The sequence below is a fragment of the Hydra viridissima genome, unplaced genomic scaffold (genome assembly GCF_058129835.1).
Source record: "Hydra viridissima isolate aposymbiotic clone 2 unplaced genomic scaffold, HvirCarnegie_v1 scaffold_2, whole genome shotgun sequence".
NCBI classification, from domain to species: domain Eukaryota; kingdom Metazoa; phylum Cnidaria; class Hydrozoa; order Anthoathecata; family Hydridae; genus Hydra; species Hydra viridissima.
The window spans coordinates 198509-218640 of NW_028324301.1; the positions used below are offsets into that span (position 1 = coordinate 198509).

The 20132-nt window shown below is 29.6% G+C and overlaps 1 protein-coding gene, 1 non-coding gene and 3 pseudogenes across 3 annotated transcripts; all 5 read right to left on the reverse strand.

Annotated features, from left to right (window-relative positions):
* Window positions 1-1697: 1697 nt before the first annotated feature.
* On the reverse strand, window positions 1698-4791 carry LOC149891428 (uncharacterized). The gene is made up of 4 exons (XM_090080382.1): window positions 4591-4791; window positions 4180-4512; window positions 3138-3295; window positions 1698-3017 (listed from the first exon to the last, which is right to left on the reverse strand). The coding sequence occupies exon 4, from the start codon at window positions 2865-2867 to the stop codon at window positions 1815-1817; it is 1053 nt and encodes a 350-aa protein (XP_089936508.1). The 5' UTR covers window positions 2868-3017; window positions 3138-3295; window positions 4180-4512; window positions 4591-4791; the 3' UTR covers window positions 1698-1814.
* A 653-nt stretch (window positions 4792-5444) lies between these two features.
* Window positions 5445-8024, reverse strand: LOC149891429 (uncharacterized; annotated as a pseudogene). The gene is made up of 2 exons (XR_016450256.1): window positions 5884-8024; window positions 5445-5779 (listed from the first exon to the last, which is right to left on the reverse strand). The product of XR_016450256.1 is annotated as an uncharacterized LOC149891429 (transcript).
* Window positions 8025-8241: 217 nt separating this feature from the next.
* LOC149891430 (uncharacterized) lies at window positions 8242-11596 on the reverse strand (annotated as a pseudogene).
* Window positions 11597-12249: 653 nt separating this feature from the next.
* Window positions 12250-14763, reverse strand: LOC149891431 (uncharacterized; annotated as a pseudogene).
* Window positions 14764-19928: 5165 nt separating this feature from the next.
* LOC149891432 (U8 small nucleolar RNA) lies at window positions 19929-20066 on the reverse strand. Its single transcript, XR_016450375.1, has one exon. It is a non-coding gene; the product is annotated as a U8 small nucleolar RNA (small nucleolar RNA).
* Window positions 20067-20132: the final 66 nt, after the last annotated feature.

The window sequence follows — 20132 nt, forward strand, 5'->3', positions numbered from 1 at the left end:
ATAGTAGGCACTAAGTGAATATGCACTTAAAAAGATTCTGAAATAAATGGAAAGCAAACGTAGACTTTTTTAAAGAAAGCGATCTGCGTGTGCAATGTAGAACTTTTTTGAAATAGCCTCACGATTTCCCGTTAGAGATAAAACAATCGAGGTCGATTTGTTTCGAAGTCAAAGTCGAAGCTTCGACGTCGCAAAAATTCGTGTGTGAAAGTTAATCGTCTGCGTCTCGGAATCGTTTTCTCGAAATGAATCGGGAATAAAATAACGAAACAAAGGAAACGATTGTCCCAGAACAAAGTTTTAAATCGGGACATAAATTTTGTCTCGGAATTTAAAAACTGTGTCCCGGATAATTACGAAACGTTACGAGACAGATCAATTATCAATTAACTTGATATTATTGTCTCGATATTTATTGCTAATCGGGACACGGTCGTTTGGAAGCGCTATGTTATTGTACGCATGCGCAAATTTTACGGAAAAAAATCAACGCTTTAAAAATGGTTACGGCCCTTAGCAACGAAAATAATTTTTCTCTGGAAACCAAGTAATTGCATATTTTCCAATGTAAATAGGTTTTTTTGTAGCTGTTTTAATTTAAATTAGTTTAACGATAACCCGGTTGTGTACTAAAACACTTAAAACAAGAGAAGGAACATCTAAACGTTCGTTAATACTTGTTGTTGAGAAAGATGGCTGGTTAACTACACATGATTTGTTTACATTTTTGGACCCTACGTTCTAGGTTTTTAATCGTGGAGATTTAACCAAATTTCTTGAAAAAGTTTGAGAAGACTTTCTTCTATTTATTTCTTATGGCTGTTCTTAGCATTCAATTTTTTTAATGGACAAAAAAGGCTCTTTTCTGCATTACCTTATTGACCATTATAACTACATTTTATTTGGCTTTAGTAGAGACAAATAAAAGAAAAAAGGAACTATATATTATTAAGAAATGTAAAATGCTGTTGCCAAAAGTGTTTTTAACTGTGACAATTTTCGTTTTTTCACTTTCTTTTTCGTGATTCTGGAATTAAGGACTCTACTTTTAGGATTAGTTTTCTGATGAAATTTTAGGATGATTTTTAACCACTTTGTTGGGTAAGGGATAAATTGATAAATATGCTTTAAATTTTTGAACTCAAGATAAATTGATTCTCCACCTTTTTCGCCAAAAATCCAAAGCCAGCGCCCCATTTTTTTAAAAATGGAATAGCGTGATCTTCCAGCATGTGTAACTTCGGAGGCACTAAAGCCTTAGGCCAAGTTGTGCAATAAAAATGCATCAGTTCAACAATATTTTTTTCTTAAGAAAAAATGGTAGCAACATGAATCATGTTGTACTTTTAATCCCAGCTTTATAAGTTAAATCATAATAAATCAACAAAATTATCTTGCTAGTCATTGTTGTAGTATACTCTTCAACCTCAATAACTATAAACACAATAAAATTCCAAAGTGCTTTAAAAAAACTCATTATAAACAGAAAGAAAAAAAATCAAATAAAACTTATCAAGTTCATTTAATATTTCTGTTCTCATTGTATTTTTTGAGTAGAATATGCTATAGCATGCAGAAAATCTATGAAAGTGTAGTTTATGTTTTGTAATGATTTCGATTGCTTTCTTGTGCAGACTTGTCCCTGAGAATCCTTCAACATAAACAAGCTTTGGAATAGAATTACATAACTTTAACGGGTGATGCGGAAGTTATCGGACAAAATAAAAACGTCAATAACTTATTTATAAATAAAAAAAAAAAAACTACTATTATATTTTTTTTAAATAAAGCATTTATCTTTTAATAAAATTATATTATTTTTTATATGAAAAAACACCACCGTCTGCAATTGATCTCAATTTTGCTCTGACCCCTTTCATATGCGACTGTAAAAAGTTTAAATCAATTTCTTGTAGTTTTAGTTTAATGCGATCAATCAAAACTTGCTCTGTTGAAGCTTGCCAATCTCCCTCGTAAACCTTCTGTGCCAAGTGTCCCCAAAAATTTTCAATTGGTCGTGCTTGAGGCACATTTGGGGGATTGGACTCTTTATCAACGTAATAGACATATTGGTCCATCCAATTTAGAGAATCTTTAGAATAATGAGAACTTGCTAAATCTGGCCAAAATAAATAGTTAAAGTCTCCATGATACTTGTGAATAAATGGAAGAAGTCGTTTTTCTAAACATTCATTAATATAGGTTGATGAATTGATCGCTACAGCCTTGGAAGTGCGAAACAATGGCTCGGACATACCACGGTCAGATATGGCTATCCACATTAATAATTTTTTTGGAAATTTCTCTTTTCCTATCAAACAAACACTTTCTGGGCATGTCTTTTTGTTGTTTGTGTAGTTTTCAGAATTTCCAGGCATGTTGTCCCCTGCAAAACAAAAGTATTTTTCGTCACCGATGACTAGAAGCGATTTTGTGTTATAGAGTTGGTTAACTAGTTTCCTGCTTCTTTTCTTTGCCTTTATTTGTTGTTCTATAGTGTATTTTGGAGTCTTTTCACGTTTTCTATATTTAATATTCTTTTTTTTAAACTGACGACCAATTGTCGATTGATTTACACCGAATTTAATACCTATTTTTCTCTGACTGACCCCTTTTCGATTGTTGACAAGTCTCGTTAATTCGGCTTTCTTTTCTCTAGTCCAGGATGTCGGACGACCAGGGTGCTTTCTATCAGAAAACGATTGGACAGTTTCAAGTCTTTTTAGGTTATCATATATTGTACTTCGAGCAAATCCTTCCTTTTCAAAATGATTTACGATTTTTTTTTTTTTTATATTAGGTTTATTTACAAAAAACATTTTTAGTCGCTTTCGAAAAGATTCTCGTTCAGCTGCATTTAATCTCATTTTAAATAACTGTGTTTCAAATAATAAAGTTTATATTTTATAGAAAGTTTATGCCTACGCATAAAACCACAAAAACTAATTATTATGCTCAAATAATGAAATTAGGATTTGTCCGATAACTTCCGCATCACCCGTTAGCATCGAGTTTTTCTAAAAAAGAAAAATGTCTCTTTAAAAAATATATTGCATGATTTTATATTACTTGTTATTATTGCTATTAACAATAATGTTTCAGATTTGGAATATACTAATTTATAAAAGAAATGGAACCTGAAGCATTTTATGCACATGATTTCCAATAAAACTTTTTCCATGGTATGCTTGTCACTGAACTTTCAGTTTTTGCAATATAGCTTCAAACTGTTGTGTGCATGGTCCTCACTTTTCTTCAGCGTAGATTCAAGCTCCACAGTATTACATTGTTTTGTCTATAGAAGTATTATAATTGCTTTTAAATTAAGATTAGTTAAATAGTAGTTTCCACGAGGAAACATTAGTCAGGAATAATCCAGATATAACATATAAAATGCTTAAGGTGGTACTAGCCTTTAAGATATCAAACTTTTCCAATTTTTTTACTTTATAAATTTGAATAATATACTTATTGTAGATTTCAAAAATGTATGTTTATATGTTTCATAGTAAAAAAATGAGCTAAAATGTCTGTCATAAGAAAATGTTTTTGTAATGATAACTCACATTTGTCTTGAATGTTTCAGAGAGATTTTATTTTGTTTTCTTGTATTCTGAGTTTTTCAACTTTGAACAAGGATATTTTTTTAACTACTTGGAGATTATACCTAAAATATTTGCACACTGGTTGTCAGGTTATTTTCGAGGGGTTTGACCAAAATAAGGTTTTTACAGTTTGCTGTTCTTAAGATAATGATATATACAGCACAGATTTTACCATAAAATTAAAAACCATTATTGAAAATGCCACCTTTTTGCATCTACAAATGATATGTTGGTGATTCCGATCAATTCCCTTTATCAACATGTCAACCTTTTTGCAGAAATTTAGACTCAAACTATGATTAATTAAGAAGAAATTATTACTTTAAAATGCAGTTAAAATTGCATATTAATTGCTGACTCTGCATGTTTATGGGCACATTAATAGTTTTTTTATTTATTTACGCTAAAAGTTTTTTCATTGTACAAGTATTTAGTCAAATATTACACTGAAAATCAAAGGATTAACAGTTTTAGTTTTTATAGCCTAGTACCACTTTAAAGCAGAAAGATAATTCTATAAAAAATAGAACTTACATTATCATGTTGTCAATGCCACATTTTAAAAAATGCTTACCATTTCCTTTTTCCTTTTCTTTAGAAAATCAAGTTGAGGGAAGTAAATTGACTTAATATTTTCCACATTATCAGGATTATTTAATTAGCCATTTCTATAGCAACATTCACCAGCTGTATTTGTTCATCAAGATTAAAAACAGAACTTTGAAGGTCTGACAGTTGTTTTTGCTTTGATATAAATTCATAATATTTTTCAAAACAGATGCTGCTATTATTCTTTAATACTCCTTTTGACACCACTAAAATATGTAATTTCATGGGCTTCTTCTACAAACATGTTGAAATATTTAAGATAAATCCAAATAACAATGTGCAGAGTTGGTAAAGAAACCTAGATATAAATGTATGTGTATGAGTTATAATTTTAAAAAACTAAATTAACTTTTAGTGACATTGTATAATAACTCACCTGAAGCTCCTGAAATACCATAAAGTGCACAAAGAAAGTCATAATCACCAAAATGTTGATATCCCTAGATATATAAAAACTTCATATATGTATTTTTTGAAATCAGTAAGGCTACCAGGCCTCCCACTCCTAAAATAGGGTAAAATTTTATGATTTTGGGAAAAATCGTAAAAGTTTTTTATGACTTTTTAGGACAAATTAGTGTGAAATTTAGGACATTTTAGGACAATCTAAAGTAAGGAATGAGTTTCCAGATATAATTTTTAAAATTTAATTTAGGAAATGAATATGTTTTCTTTAAATTCAATTATTATTAATATATTATTTACCCTTTAATACCCTTGGAAATCATTTACAAATATTTAGAGTAGATAACAAACAAAATACAATTTAAAAAAAAAAACTTGAGCTTAATAATGACAACAAATGTAAAATGTCAGCAGACAATAGTTTAAAATAATAAAAAACAATAACTAAAATACTAAAAAAAGGTCCAAAGTTAAATACACAGTAGGATCCCGGTAACTCGGACCCTGAGTAAATTGGACTATTGCTAAGTCGGATAGTTGGACAGTGACAATTCCCCTTGCACTTATTAATCAACTATAAAACCATCCCTTAATTAAATCGCACCATTTGCTAACTCCTAATGTAGTCTCAATGATAATATTGTTGATACCTACAACGTACTTATCTCGATAATTACATTTTCAAAAAATTTAACATACCAAGAGCTTTGCTTAACTTAACATTCACTAAGCCAGACTATATATCAGTTCCCATAAAAAGTCTGACTTAACAGGATTCTACTTTTTTTTTTTATTTGATAGATTTGTAAAGGAGTAATAAAAACAAAGTAATAAATATTGACAGTTTTTTTTATTTTATTTTATAATCCTACTGATATTTTATTAGAAAACAAAAAAAGTTATTTTGTTTTAACAGAACAGAGTTAAAATAGAGTTTCAATATAAATTAATGTAACTCAATAATTGACTAAACTGACAGTTTTTTACTCCGTTTTTCTAAAACATCTTGCTCATTAACAAGCTTCTGCCTTCTTTTCATCAATTTTACACTGGGCTCGCTGCAAATCGTTTCTTGTGCTGTTTTTTTGAAGCAAACACTTCTTCAAATCACTATTTCCTTCAAAAGCTAAATCATCAGCAACTGATAGACCATCTTTTATCTGCAAAAGAAACAAACTTTTACTTCATGCAGTAATTAAAAAAATTAAAATTGAATAATATTCACATCAGCAAAACAATTTTTATGAAGTTTAGTATAACTTACTTGTTGAATGGATGCAAGAATAGCTTGTTTTTCATTTTTCAAAATTTGTTTTTTTGCCTCCTCAGACTCTTTAATTTTTTTATGCTTTTCTTCTTCCTCTTTCAACCTGCGTTTAGCTTCCAGGTCAGCTTTGTAACTTGAGTGAGCTAATTTAACAGATTGTATAAATGACTTAGTTATAGGAATATCGAGTATGGATCCAAAGCTCAATATGGTATCTTTTACAAAGATACCATATTGAGCTTTGGATCCATACTCGATATTTCTATAACTAAGTCATTTATACAATCTCAAAGCCTCAATTGTCTCCAGATCAAGTGAAGTACCATGTAACTGAATAATGTGTTTGTTAATTGAAAATCCATTCTCTGGGGCACTATTTCCATGTGAAAGTGAAGAAACAACTTTGAAAAGGGATGTAATATTGAGAAACTTAGGTAAACCACTATCATTCAAAATTTTAGTCTCAAAGGAATTGATTAGTGTATCAATATTGAAACTACATAAATATTTTGGAACTGCAGGAAGACCGGCAAGCTGGAAAGCATTTTCCCAGTAAGAAGTTGGATATATCCCAATTGAAACTAGTTCTTCAGAACATTTATAACAGCACTCTGGAAGCAATTCCATTTGGTAAACTCGCCATTCGTTTCATATATTATCATAAACCTCTTCCTTTGATGAACAGGATGGAAAAACTTTATTCAAGACTCCTTCGAATGATTTACATACTTCTATAGTGAGATTTGAGACAGCTGCTAGAGACTCATTACTTCCTTTTTTTAAAGGATCAAGAAAGATTGCATTTTTCAAAATACCTGATTCCCAAGGTAATTTCAATTTTAAATAACTTGTAAATGCTTGATAAGACTCAAGACAAATTTGTCGAAATTTCTTCTTGCCACATGAGATTTCTAGAGCTTCTGAAAAAATAAGATTTGGCTTTTGTGCCAATATCAATTAACTTTAATGGCTTAAAATTTTTTGAGTCAATCACGTCAATCATCAGCAACTCATTAATAGATTTTATGGATTTGCTGCCATTATTATTAACATATAAAAGCTTAGTTTTAATAAACTTGGACATTAGTGAAACAAGAAGCTTTGACATTTCAGAGTAAATCAGGTGAATTCTTGGTTTAATTGATTGAAATGTTTTTAAAAATAATTCAAAGTCATTTGCTATGAAAGCAATAAATGAAATATAAGGCATTGACATTTTATTTTGCAAAACATCTGTAATTCTCTTATATCTTTCTGTATCTCTAACAGTTGATTTAAAAGATGTAGTTGTTGGAAGGAATTTTAAAAAATATTCACAAACATTCTTGTGTTATTCTAAAATCTGAGAACATATTCTTCTGAGTGTCACCCATCTTGTTGAAGAATGTCTTTGAATAAAGTATGAAATAACTTTTGTTAGACCTTTTATTTGTTGATAGTCAGATCATCTTGCAGCAGAATGTTTAAAGAAAAAGTTAACATCAATTGCAAATGAGTCAATGTTGAAATTTAAAACATTAAATCCTGCTCTAAATGCATTATGAACTATATGCAGGGGGCATGTGTCTATTGATATAATGTTTTTATTCAAACTTTTCATTTTCTCAGACAAATTTAAAAGTCTCTCAAACTTAATATTTACATTAGGACCATCCATACCAATATGGAGCATAAACTTTATGTTAAGCTTAACTTTCTCTACAAACTCTAGGAAATGTTCTAACAACTTCTCAGCAGTACAATGGTATACCATGACAGTTCCACAGTATGCAATTTTAATGGATTTGTGTTTTTTAGACCAATATTGTACATAACCATTATACTGTGTATTAACTTGCTGATTAGTAGATTCATCAAATTTAAATGTAAAAACAGTTTCATGTAAGTCCTCCAATAACAATGTTTTAAAATATGGAAAAATACCATACTGAATGGTGTATTTAGACTTTGTTTTGCTTTGTCTGTATCCTTTGGCAATTTTTGAATCTGGGAACATTGCTTCAAACATTTTACCATCTCCATTGGTTGAGACAAAAGAATAGTTAGACTCAACACACTTTAAACTATGAACAATTTTAGCTTTTAAAATCTTTTCCTCAACAGTGTAACAATCTTTGAAGCTTTTAATTCAAGTACTTTATCTTTATTTTTACTAAATTTTGATTGTCCTTCTCTTTCTTTAAACCTTAATGTGTGAAGTTTGCTAATTGCATGGCTCCTTACTTGTCCAACTCCACTCCCACTGACTGAAAAGGTTTTCTGACATAATTTGCAATTTGCAGAATAGTGATCACCAGGACAAACTTGGATCCAGTTAAACTCAGACTCCACAATTTATTATATTTTGTTTTTCTCTTAGACATCTTCTAAATATAAATAAACAGATAATCTATAATTTAACAAAGTAATCTAATCACCTTTTACAACTTTTTCTATTTTATAAATCTAAAAACAACAATAAATTTGACAAATAATAATGAAATATTGATAATTATTAATAATTACATATTCAATAGATATAGAGAATATTTACTAGTTAACAATTACTTTCTATTACATAAATAAATTATTTTTATGTACATAACTTTACTATAAACATACTAGTGTATAAAAATGTTTATTTAAAAAAATCTTTTAAAATTTTAGGACAATTTAGGACATAACCCTATAGTTTATGACATTTTATGACAAAACAGTAAAATTTTGAAAATTTGGGACATTTTGGGATTTTGGGACAGACTGGGAGGTCTGGGCTACTGCATACACACATACATACATACATACATACATACATACATACATACATACATACATACATACATACATACATACATACATACATACATACATACATACATACATACATACATACATACATACATACATACATACATACATACATACATACATACATACATACATACATACATACATACATACATATAGCTATTTAGATTTAAAGTATTTATAATCTGGTAGCTCAACTTAAAACTTCCTCCAACATAATCTCCTACAATTTTAACTTGAATATCTTTTTTTAGGAATGAACTTATGATGTAAAAGACTATTACAGCTGCATAAAAACAAAAATATAAATAATTTGGCAACTTTCAAAGATGTGCATATTATATAAATCTTGTTTTAAGGCTGTAAGCTACACTAACAGTGTTAAAACTTGCTTTAATGTAAGAGTATAGCATATGTCATTTGCAAATTGACATATGCTACATTTGCTAAACTAATTTTTTTTCTAAAGATTTTACTTTTTACTTAGGTAACTTTAGACCTTTCTAGTGGATTAAGATGTGTGAGAATGTGTTGATAGATCTTTTATATAACCCTAAGGTGCTAGATTTATTTCAAACTTTCCATTCTCTTCTTTGTAAGGTGAAAAGAGTATTTTCAACCAGATTTTCATCTTCAGACCAGGTTTCAGCATCTATTTGTAGAATACGGATTATAAACAAAGCTAGCTCCTTGAGTTGTGGCACTTGTACATAGTTTAGAACCAGCCAAAAGCTGTGCAATATTGTCATCACTTGTAAGCCATCAACGTAAAGTAAAAATTGAATGCTTAGTAAAACTTGCTTTGTTATGTTGTATATAGACTAAACTTCAGTATTAAAAAAAAAATCTGGAAATTCTACGATTAGATTTTATTTTATTTTGACTTTAAAATTCTCAGTTTTTCCTTTATCCGGCAGCTGCTTTTTCAGTTCTTAACATTCGCGCGCAATTATATTTCAAGGTTTTTTTAAGGCATATGTATACTTTGCTTACTATCCCAATTTACATTTTTTTAAGAAGATTTCTATTTGTAAAATTATTTGAGAAAATGTTAGGATTGCCACTATTGATAAATCATAAATTTTGCTCATGTTTACATCGCTTTCGATTTCTGTTTCTGGACCATGCGCATAATAACAGCGCTGTTTCGCTTTATGTAAACGATCGTGGGGACAAAGCTTTTAGGATCGTATCGTCTCGTCTCGAATAAGAAAATAACGAGACGCAGACGATTAGTGAACGGTATGTTGCAAAAAGTACGTATATGGCTACATTGTTCCGCATACTCCATGTTCATTAAAAAATAAACTTTAATTAATATGTCCACAGCATAAGATATACATCTGTTGACAGTAATAGCTCGTCACTCTGTAACAATAAATAATTGTTCGACAATGCAATGAGTACCCAAAGCTATGACTAAAGGATGCTTGTGAGTAAGACTTTGAATCACAACTTCCATCGGAGTTGATGCGTATTTAGACGCAGTAAGGAAATTAAAATAAGTCATTTAAATAATGTAATTTTAATACATAATAAATATAAATATCAGCACATACAACTTAGAACTAATACTATATTTACTATATTTAATAACTAAACATACAGTAGAATCCAGACCCTGGATAAGTCGGACAGATTTTCAATTTCCCTTGAATTTTCTCTACATATATGTATGTATAGAGAGAGAGAGAGAGAGAGAGAGAGAGATAAAGAGAGAGAGAGAGATAAAGAGGGAGAGAGAGATAAAGAGAGAGAGAGAGAGAGAGAGAGAGAGAGAGAGAGAGAGAGAGAGAGAGAGAGAGAGAGAGAGTAAAAGGAGGATTGAAAATCTGTATATATACCAAGATACTGGTATCACGGTTTAACGAGAACTTCGCTTAACGCGGAATAATCTTAAGTCAGAATATTTATGTATTCCCCTTCCTTTGATAGTCCGACTCTTATCGGGGCATTTTTTTGTATAGCAATGTTAATAACATGTAAAGTTATTAAATATATATTATTATGCATATTACTACAAACTTAATATTATACTTAATACATTAGGTATAATATTAAGTTTGTAGTAATATGCACAATAATATATTTAATAACTTTACATGTTATTAACATTGCTATACAGAAAAATGTATATGTATAAATTTATATCTATTAGAATAATTTTACATATATGTATAACTTATAACATATTATTATAACATGTATAATTTATAACATTATTATAACATTTATAACATATATTTATATCTATTAGAAGAATTTATGCATATATGAATAAATTTATACCAATTAGAAATCTATTATTCCAATATACCGGATAAAATTGAATGAAATGTTCTGCAACTTCAGCAGCTGATGCACAACTTTTACTCTTTGATGGCACTTTAATTATAAAGGGGAATAATAAGAATGCAAAATCCATTTCAATTCCTGTTTTAAAAAAACAAATTTCTTAGTGAAATCATTTTATTAATTTATAAAATATTATAATGATTTTACTTATCAAATACACCCTGCCATATTGTTTTATAACACTAAGATACCTATAGAAGGGTTGTCTTGCATATCAAGCTCAGCTAGAATCTGCTTCACCATCAAATTTGTCTTTTGCCTTGACCAAGAAATAACATATGGCGTTATTTGCTCCCAATGAGCCAAAAAATCATTTGACTCTGGGAAATTGCAACAGAAATCCTTCTGAAACTAAGATAAGAATATAGTATAAGACTGCTTGTAAAATCATTTTCTTTAATTTTACTTTAGCAAAACCTAAGAATACTTTAGCCAAACCTATATGACAAAAAAAAATATTTAAAAGTTACAAGATCATCTTGTAATTTTTAAATATTTTTTTGTCGTATAGGTTTTGCATGTAACTTGTAATTAAAAAGATGCATCTTGTAATTCATACAAGATGCATCTTAGAAAACTCAATTTTTTTGATTTTTTATCATAGTGTTCAAAAAGTCAAAATTTATAGCAACCCCTAAATATTATCAGATTTGCTTCAAATTTGGCTACAATATTGCAAATATTAATAGGAACAAAGGCAGAAATGAATTTCAATAGTTTATAATTTTGGACCACCCTAGTGTATATACATTGTGTATATATACATGTGTATATTTACATATGTATATATTACATTTACATACATATATGTGTGTATATTTTTTGCGAACGTATGTAAAAGAGATGTGTTTATTATATATACATCTCTTTTACGTACGTTGGCAAAAAATATATACATTTATATGTATGTAAATGTAATATATATATATATGTGTAAATATACATATATAAATATGTAAATATACTATATACAGATCTCTTTTACGGGCGGACATGTAATCGGCACACCCCCCTTAAGTTCGGTAAAACCGACAGTTTACGAGTCTGCTGGTTTGGTGTATTTTACAGAATCGGAATTCGAACGGTATTGGGTTTCGAACGGTACGGAAGAAAAAACTCATAAATAAACAGTTTCATTCTTCAACTAAACTTTATACAGAAAAAACTTTTTATAAACTCTAATAAAGCAAAATAAACTGAAAATATTTTTGTTTTATTTCTTTAGAGAGGATACTTGTCATGTATATGTTGCAAATAAAGTGTAAAGTTTTGCCAAAGATTCTCAGACTTGAAATCAAAATACTCCCTGTATATAGCTTCATCAAGTCGACTCCACTTTAAATTACCTTGTGATCCACAAACAAGCTTCAATCTTCTCTTTATTCGACTACAAAAAGCCTCAACATGGTTTGATGTTGCTTGGGTTACAGGATCAAGAAAGTTAGTTGTGTGGTTTACTGTCAGATGGTTATAGCCTATGTTTTTCAAATTATTGTAGGCAGCCCATTGATCTGAATGAATGGTAGAACCAACAGCCACCCATCATTGAATCAAGGGAATCAATGATGCTGCAGATCGATCCTCTAAATTGGTTAAATATCCTTTTTTATTTGTTTCATCATATGCTCCAAATACCCAATGTTGTTCAACAACATGCCCTACATTGTTCTTTCTTTTAAACATCAATGACTCGTCTATTTCAACAACATGGCCAGGGCCACCTAACTGATTTATATTAGCAACATCAATTAATTTAAAGGAAAAGATGTCCCTTAATTACTGGTAACACTGAATTGATGTATTGCTACAAACACCAACTATATCACTGGCTGTTGTAACAGAGACCTCTCCAACCCATAAGAACATAAGTTGACATGGGCGCCGGCAGGCAGGGGCAAGTGGGGACAGTTCCCCCCCCCCCCCCATGGAAAAGCAAAATAACAAATTTTAATATTCACAAAATTTCTTTTAACTGTTAAAAGATTTTATTTCAATATCTCATCAATTTAACTCATTTATAGTTTATTCACCGTAATGTAAATGACTACAGTTTAAATGAAATATTACTATCAAATACAATAACTTCCACGATGGCGGAAGCTATTTTATAAAGGCATATTTTATATTTTAAAAGGCATATTTTTATAAAGGCATATTTAAAAAAAAAAGATGTTTGAATGAAAGTTTAAAAAAAAGTACGAAAGAAAAATAAAAAAGGAATAAATAGAAAAAAACAATAGATAAAGGAGAAGTATAGAAAACAAAAAGAAGAGAGGAAGAAAAAAAAAGGAAAATAAAGGAAATAATAATAATAAAAAAAAAAGAAATCGAATTACAATAACGAAGTTCTTTCGCAAACAAATAAACTTCGAACTAAGGAAGAAAGAATTGGATACAGTGATCAAATTTTTTAAATTATTTTTTAATGTGTCAGTTTCATTTACTTTTTTATGCTGTTGTTTTTTTGTTTGCAAAATGTTTTTTGTTTGTATTGTATTTCTATTTATTTTTTTTCCAATTTATTGTGTTATATTCATTTTAATAATACTATTACCTTGTGTTTTTTGCTAGCTAAATGTTGATTATTATAATTATATACATGGCCGCTGAGAGGGGGTGGGGTGGGGGTGGACGGGGAAGATTCCCGGGGCCCCGTGTGTGAACAAATTATTTTTTAAAGTAATTTTTAAAAGATTTAAATAGTTTTGACTTTTAAAAGATTTAATTAACTTTTATTTTCAATTTTCAATGACCAGAGCACGCTTCTTTTGGTCCTGGGTATATAATTGATCATAATGAGGGCCCCTTAAGAAAACTTCCCCGGGTCCCAAAATTTCTCTCGGCTGCTATGATTATATATATTTAATTTGATTAACTTGCATTACCCTGCTGTATTTTATTTTTTGTCTTGTTTTTTGGAATATGTCTAATTTGTATTTAATAAATCATTTAATGTTTTTTAACTAATCATTTTATTATTATATAATTTAGCATTATTAGGTATAATTTAGCATTATTAGCATTATGAGCGTTTGTCTGGGCATGCTGAGCGTGCATCGTGAAAAAATACGCTCCAGAAAATCTGAATTTATGGAACAAATTGTAAATAAGTTTGGCAGTGAACGCAGACGACTACAATTTCTATTTACTGAATAACAATGATTTAATTCTTGTTTTTTTATTTTTACATTTTCTTTAATTTTCTGTTGTCACTGGTCTAATAAAATGTCTTGATTAATTGATGCATTTATGTAGTTTTTGAAATATCACTGTTGAATTTTATTTTGCCCCCCCCCCCCCCCTTGTAAAAAATCCTGCCGGCGCCCATGTAAGTTGTAGAACATCGCTAATACTAAGTGAAGAAGAACTTTGAAAAAAACCATTTCTTATTGTTTTTGTCCTCATACATTTGCAACATCTTCAGATATATTTATCCTAAATGAAAAGTAAACTTGATAAATCTATTTATCTGATTACAAATATTTATACAAAAAGTTAAAGTTTAAAAAAGCTTTGTTTATTTTTATTATCTAAGTTAAACAAAAAAATCAAAACTTAGCTTAAAAAACCTTTAAACAAAGCAAAAGTAAACAATAACAACTCTCATTAACTAAAAGTTTAAGTCTTTTCGAAAATATTTACTTGACAGCGATTATACTTTTGAACATTCATAGCATGTCCACATTCACAATAGTTTTGAGAATCCATTATTCTGTGGTGCTGTAGAAATCTTATTAAATTTCTTCATTAATTAGTTCAAATAAAATCATTAATTAGTTCAATAAAATCAAAAAGACATCTTCAAAGGTTTGAGAAGTTAAGCTTGATTGAAATATTAAAACGTGATTAAAAAGATCGTAAAGAATTTCCCATGAACCGTTTTTTTCAAATCGCAATTAACTCGTAAACTGTCGGTTTTACCGAACTTGAGGGGGTGCGCCGATTACATGTCCGCCTCTTTTACGTACGTTCGCAAAAAATATGAAAAGATAGCTTACTTTTAAGCTTTTCTGTAGCATCTATAGATATTCCTTTTGATAATAAATATTCTGCCAACTTTTTTATGCTCATTTTTAATAAAAAATTTTAAAATAAGAGAAAACAAGCACATGCGACCTCTAAAAGCTTTAATGGCGATTGCGGTTGGCGCGGAAAAATAATTTCATATTTTCAGGCGATTTACTTGATGTTTCCGGTAAAACACCTGAACGTTCCGGTAGAAAAGTTCACGGTAGAAAAGTTCAGCTAGTTTGCTAAAGTACCTGAACCGATACGGTAAATTTCCTGAATGTTCAGGTAAATTTGTCGACCTGAACCATTCTGGACAGAGTTTGCCTGAACTTTTTTAAGAGTGTGGGTAGAGTAAAGTGAAACAGATTTTCCTTGTTAAGTTGAAGTTGATATGATATAGTTTAAAGGTCGAATAAGAGATTTTTGGTGTTCTTTTCACCCCACTCTCAGATTATGCTTCCCACTTTATGTTTCAAGTCAAAGAGTATTTCTTATTTTTGTCGTAAATGTCGAACTTATTTGCCTCCCTTTTTTTTTTCTTGAATTTGTGATTTTTTTTTTTCGCGAACAACCTAGTAATAAATTTTCTTTTTTTCGATACCTAAATCGCATTTTGTCCAAAAAACAACTTAAAGTTCATAAAAAATAATTTATTTCAGAAGTTGGAAAGAAATATAAAGTATGTATTTTTTTATGACCATTTTTGATAAAACATTTTTAAACAGTCAGTCATGTAAAGCTACTTTAACTTATAATGATCTTATCATTTTTATTATTGTTGTTGTTACTAATAGTAACAACATATGATATTAAAAGCAATAAGACCATACCTTTAGTTGAATATTGTTGAGCCTTCTACAAGTGATGTACAACCTTATTTTTAACCTTTTTTAGATATATCAAAAGAAGTAATCTTATATTCCTATCTATTATCTCATTACTGGATAAATAAAGAGTCTTCATGAGGAATATTTAAAACATTTATGTAGAAATTATTATGTTTCACTATCAATTAAAACCTGGATATAACTTCAGACAATCAAAAAGTGGCGCTACTGCAGTTTCTCCCTCCCTCCCCCTCCCTTTTTTTTTTATGATTGATTATAATAGATAATTTTATGCTGATTTAGAAAAATATAAAAACTTAGACCTGAAAATAAACGGAAAGTGCTCTAATTCGAAGTCAAAGTTGTAAAAAATCCCACTAAAAACCCTAATATTCGCCATTTTTTAAAAATCTTTTTCAAAACGCTTTCATTTTTATCGAAAATTAATTACCGTTATATTGCGCAATAAGCAGACCTCGTTTCCATTAGCCTTTGCATTATTATTTTAAAGTATTATAACGAAAGTGTTATAACGAAATAAAATTAATGGAAGATTTCAAATAAAGGTTGAACGTAGAATGTGAGAATCTAGACAAATTGATGAATAATTATTTTTGTATCTTACGCTGGTTTTTTTTTACTAAGAAAACGGTTTGAAGTAGAGACTGGCCAACCGTCCTATGTGATCATTTTATTCGTTAATATCGATTATTTCGATTAATGATTAAAAAAAAAAACCAAACGATTAAAAAGTTAATTAGAGCGAGTTTTCTATAAACGATCGCGCGACAAGAGAGCGTCTAAATGATTAAAACGATTAATATTCATGAAATTTGATTTTTAATCGATTTGATTTTTTTAATTAAGGTAGATGCAATAACTCGATTAAATTATTGTTCAGTTTACTTTTGAGGATGTCCCTGCTGAGAAATTGGATGATATTTCAGACTCTGAACCTTCTTCTGCCACAAATTCTGACTCAACCAATCCTTGAAGAAGCTCAGATTTAAATGAACTTGAAGATAATGCTTTGGCAGAGCAGCCAACACGACAGCCTTCAAAAAAGAGGAAAAATTCCTAAATCATCTGAAGCCTTGCCTCTTAAACAAACCAACAAAAATAGATAAACTAACTGAGAGACTTTGTTTGCCATCTTTTAATGTGTTCGTGATTTTTGTACAATGAATGCTAAAACAAAATGTGTTTCATTGTGTTTTTCATTTTTTGTTTTTCTCGTAAAATAAAAAAAAATATTTTATCGAATTTTTTATGAACAAGGAGTATTAGAAATTTAAAAAATCTAACTAGATTTAAAATGAATAAAATGACTAATTGTTAGACAATTCGATTAAAATGATTTATAGTTACTCGAAACTGATTAAAACGATCACACAACTTTAATCGAATTAATCATTAATTTTTTAACTTGGTTGGTCATTAATCGATAATCGAAAATCGCGGTTGTCCGCTCTCTAGTTTGAAGGTTACATTTTATGAATTTTACATGTGACAAAACAATTATGAACTAAATTTCAAAAGTTCTTCTTTTGGGAAACAAAACTGTTGAATTCTTTTTTAAAATTTATTACAAAAGTACATTACTTAAAATATAGTTTATTCTCCTATAAATCAAAAAACGACTATTTTCAAAGCCACAAAAAAATTGCTCAAGATAAACATACTTTGATGACTTTCTTAACGTAAAAACCATGCTATCAATGTATTGCTTTTGTAAGCTAAAAGATCATTAACTTGTTATTCTCAAAATGGCGATAAAGGGGGGGGGGGGGGGAGGGGGAGAAGCTGCAGTAGCGCCCAAAACGTTCATCCTGAATATTTATGCAAATCATGTTATATGGTCTTATACAGGTTAGATTTAAAATCAAAAAAAGGCTTTGAAATTGAGAGGAGTGATAAATTCTTCACTTTTTCTGAACACACAGAAACCTGTTATGTATTTTACACACTCACAAGAGTTGGGAAAAAAAAGTACATGTGATAAGTATTCATCAACAGTTAAAAGCATTTGCATCAATTCATGGTTTTGACTGTTGCAATGAAAATAACAAAAACTATTTTGTAATAGTTAAAATCAATAATCACCAATATATTGGCATGTGGAGACTAATTATTTTAAATCGTGAAATTAAATTATCCATTAATATTAACAAATCTCTTCCAGATCAACTAAATCTTGCTAATATAATATTCTCCAACATTTCATGTATAAACATCTGTTAAGGTAATAATGACTTCCACTATCTTATTTTTTAATCAGAGATAAATTTTCTGATTTAAAAAATTTCCGAAGCACATCAAATGAGGATGTTGGAATGATTTAAGCGAAAGAAGGCAATGCAGTTAAAACATTTAAAATTATTAGAAATAAAGATTGTTCATCAATATGTTCAGAAGTCTGTTGTGATTTTACTACCATCTACCGTACTAACTTGCGTGTAATGGAATCCAGGTTAAAGGGTAACGAAAGTCAATCATCTATTACCTTTAACTAGCCATTTTTTAACTGTGCACATTTTCTTACACCGGTATATGTAATAAATGTTATAAAGACAACTTGCATTCTTCTATATGGAAGTTCAATAGTACATTTCAACAATTTACAGCTTTGAATAATTTCTAAAGTCAAAATTAAGAATTGTTACAATATTTTCATAATCTGGGAGTATTTGCAAATATAAAATAGCACCAGTTTAGACATTAAGTTCCACAACATGCGAGTATAAATGCACCTTTAGTACCAATGTAACATTTCTTTTCATGCTTTTTAAAATTCGATTCTCTAAGATATTGATTGTGACATTTCGGACAGGTAAATTTATTTATTAACCATTTTTCTATTTTTCTATTTTTCTATTTTTTTTTTTTTTTTTTTCAGCTTTTTTTGTTTCTTCTCCTGCGATCTGCGATTCTTCTCAATAGAAATTGCTGATAGAATGAGCTTTAATTCGAAATTCTCTGATAACAAGTCCGCTAACACTTCAAGATCGAGCTCAATAAAAAATCCTCCATAACTATTTCGATTTCGTTATCAATATTTTCAAGCAAAAAATAATCTTCTAGATTAACATTGACGTTTTCTGTCATACTCATTATATGTATCGCTGCTCAGAAAAATTTTTTGAAATATTTTAATTGGATAGTCGAGACCATCTTTTTCCGATGTCAAATCCAATGATATATGTTAACTATTTTCAATATACAGTGGCGACAACATAAATATCAGACTTTCATGACCAGTTGGTTTTACTTTTTGATGCTAACTTTTTTGTATTTATAGCAATTGCTGCTATTTTTTATAGCATCAACAATGTTCACCTTTTTGAACGGAAATACTCATTTGACATTTACAACTGTCAAAATTCCTTGTTTTGAGCATTTAACCGGTCGTGTTTACCTTTTGGCGGTCATTTTAAATAGCACACATTTACTTTTTATTTAAAACAACTTAAATTCTTTTATTATATCAAAAGATAATCATATCATTGAGTATTTAAAGGATTTTCTTGTAATTCATTTAGCAAACAAACAAAAAAGTCTATTATCTATCAACTTTAGGACGAGGTAAACATGGAACAGATGTCTTTCGAGGACAAGTTCAGGCATTTCGAGATCTAAGATTAAACAATAATGAAATAGCTCGAAGACTGGGTTGTTCTCGTAAGAAAGTTATTAATACTATTAATTTATTTAACGATACTGGTTCATTAAGCAACAAAAAAACGCAAGTCTCGCGAACGAATGACAACCCCCAGAGAAGACTCAGTCATTGCCCGTATCGCTAAGCTGAATCCTTTTGTTGGCGCACAAAAAATTAAAGATAAATTGCTCAAAATTTAAAACTCGATCTGTTTGTTAGGACAACTGTTAAAAGTCGCTTACGCGAAAATAAGCTATTTGGAAGGGTTGTCCGAAAAAAACCATTGGTCTCAAAACGTAATCTGGTCAGCCGTTTTGAAGTTTACAAAACAGCACATACACAAGAATAGGAATATTTGGGTTTTAAATAATTGTTTTTTTCATCTATAATGGATATTTTGGTGTGTCAGACGTGACCAAGGAGGGTGTTAGTCTCAAGGTCCGAGCTTATAATTCCTGAGGAATCATACGGCTCTAGTCATCACTTGCCTATCTGATGACTGCCTAAGCAGTCAACAGGTAAGGATTACACCATACTGATGATGACTACCGATAAGTGATGAAAAATATTATATATATAAATCTTTCAACAATGCTTGTGGTGCTTTT

Excerpts from the sequence above, each read along its gene's own strand:
- LOC149891428 (XM_090080382.1), bottom strand. The coding sequence starts at position 2,867 with ATGAGATTAAATGCAGCTGAACGAGAATCTTTTCGAAAGCGACTAAAA.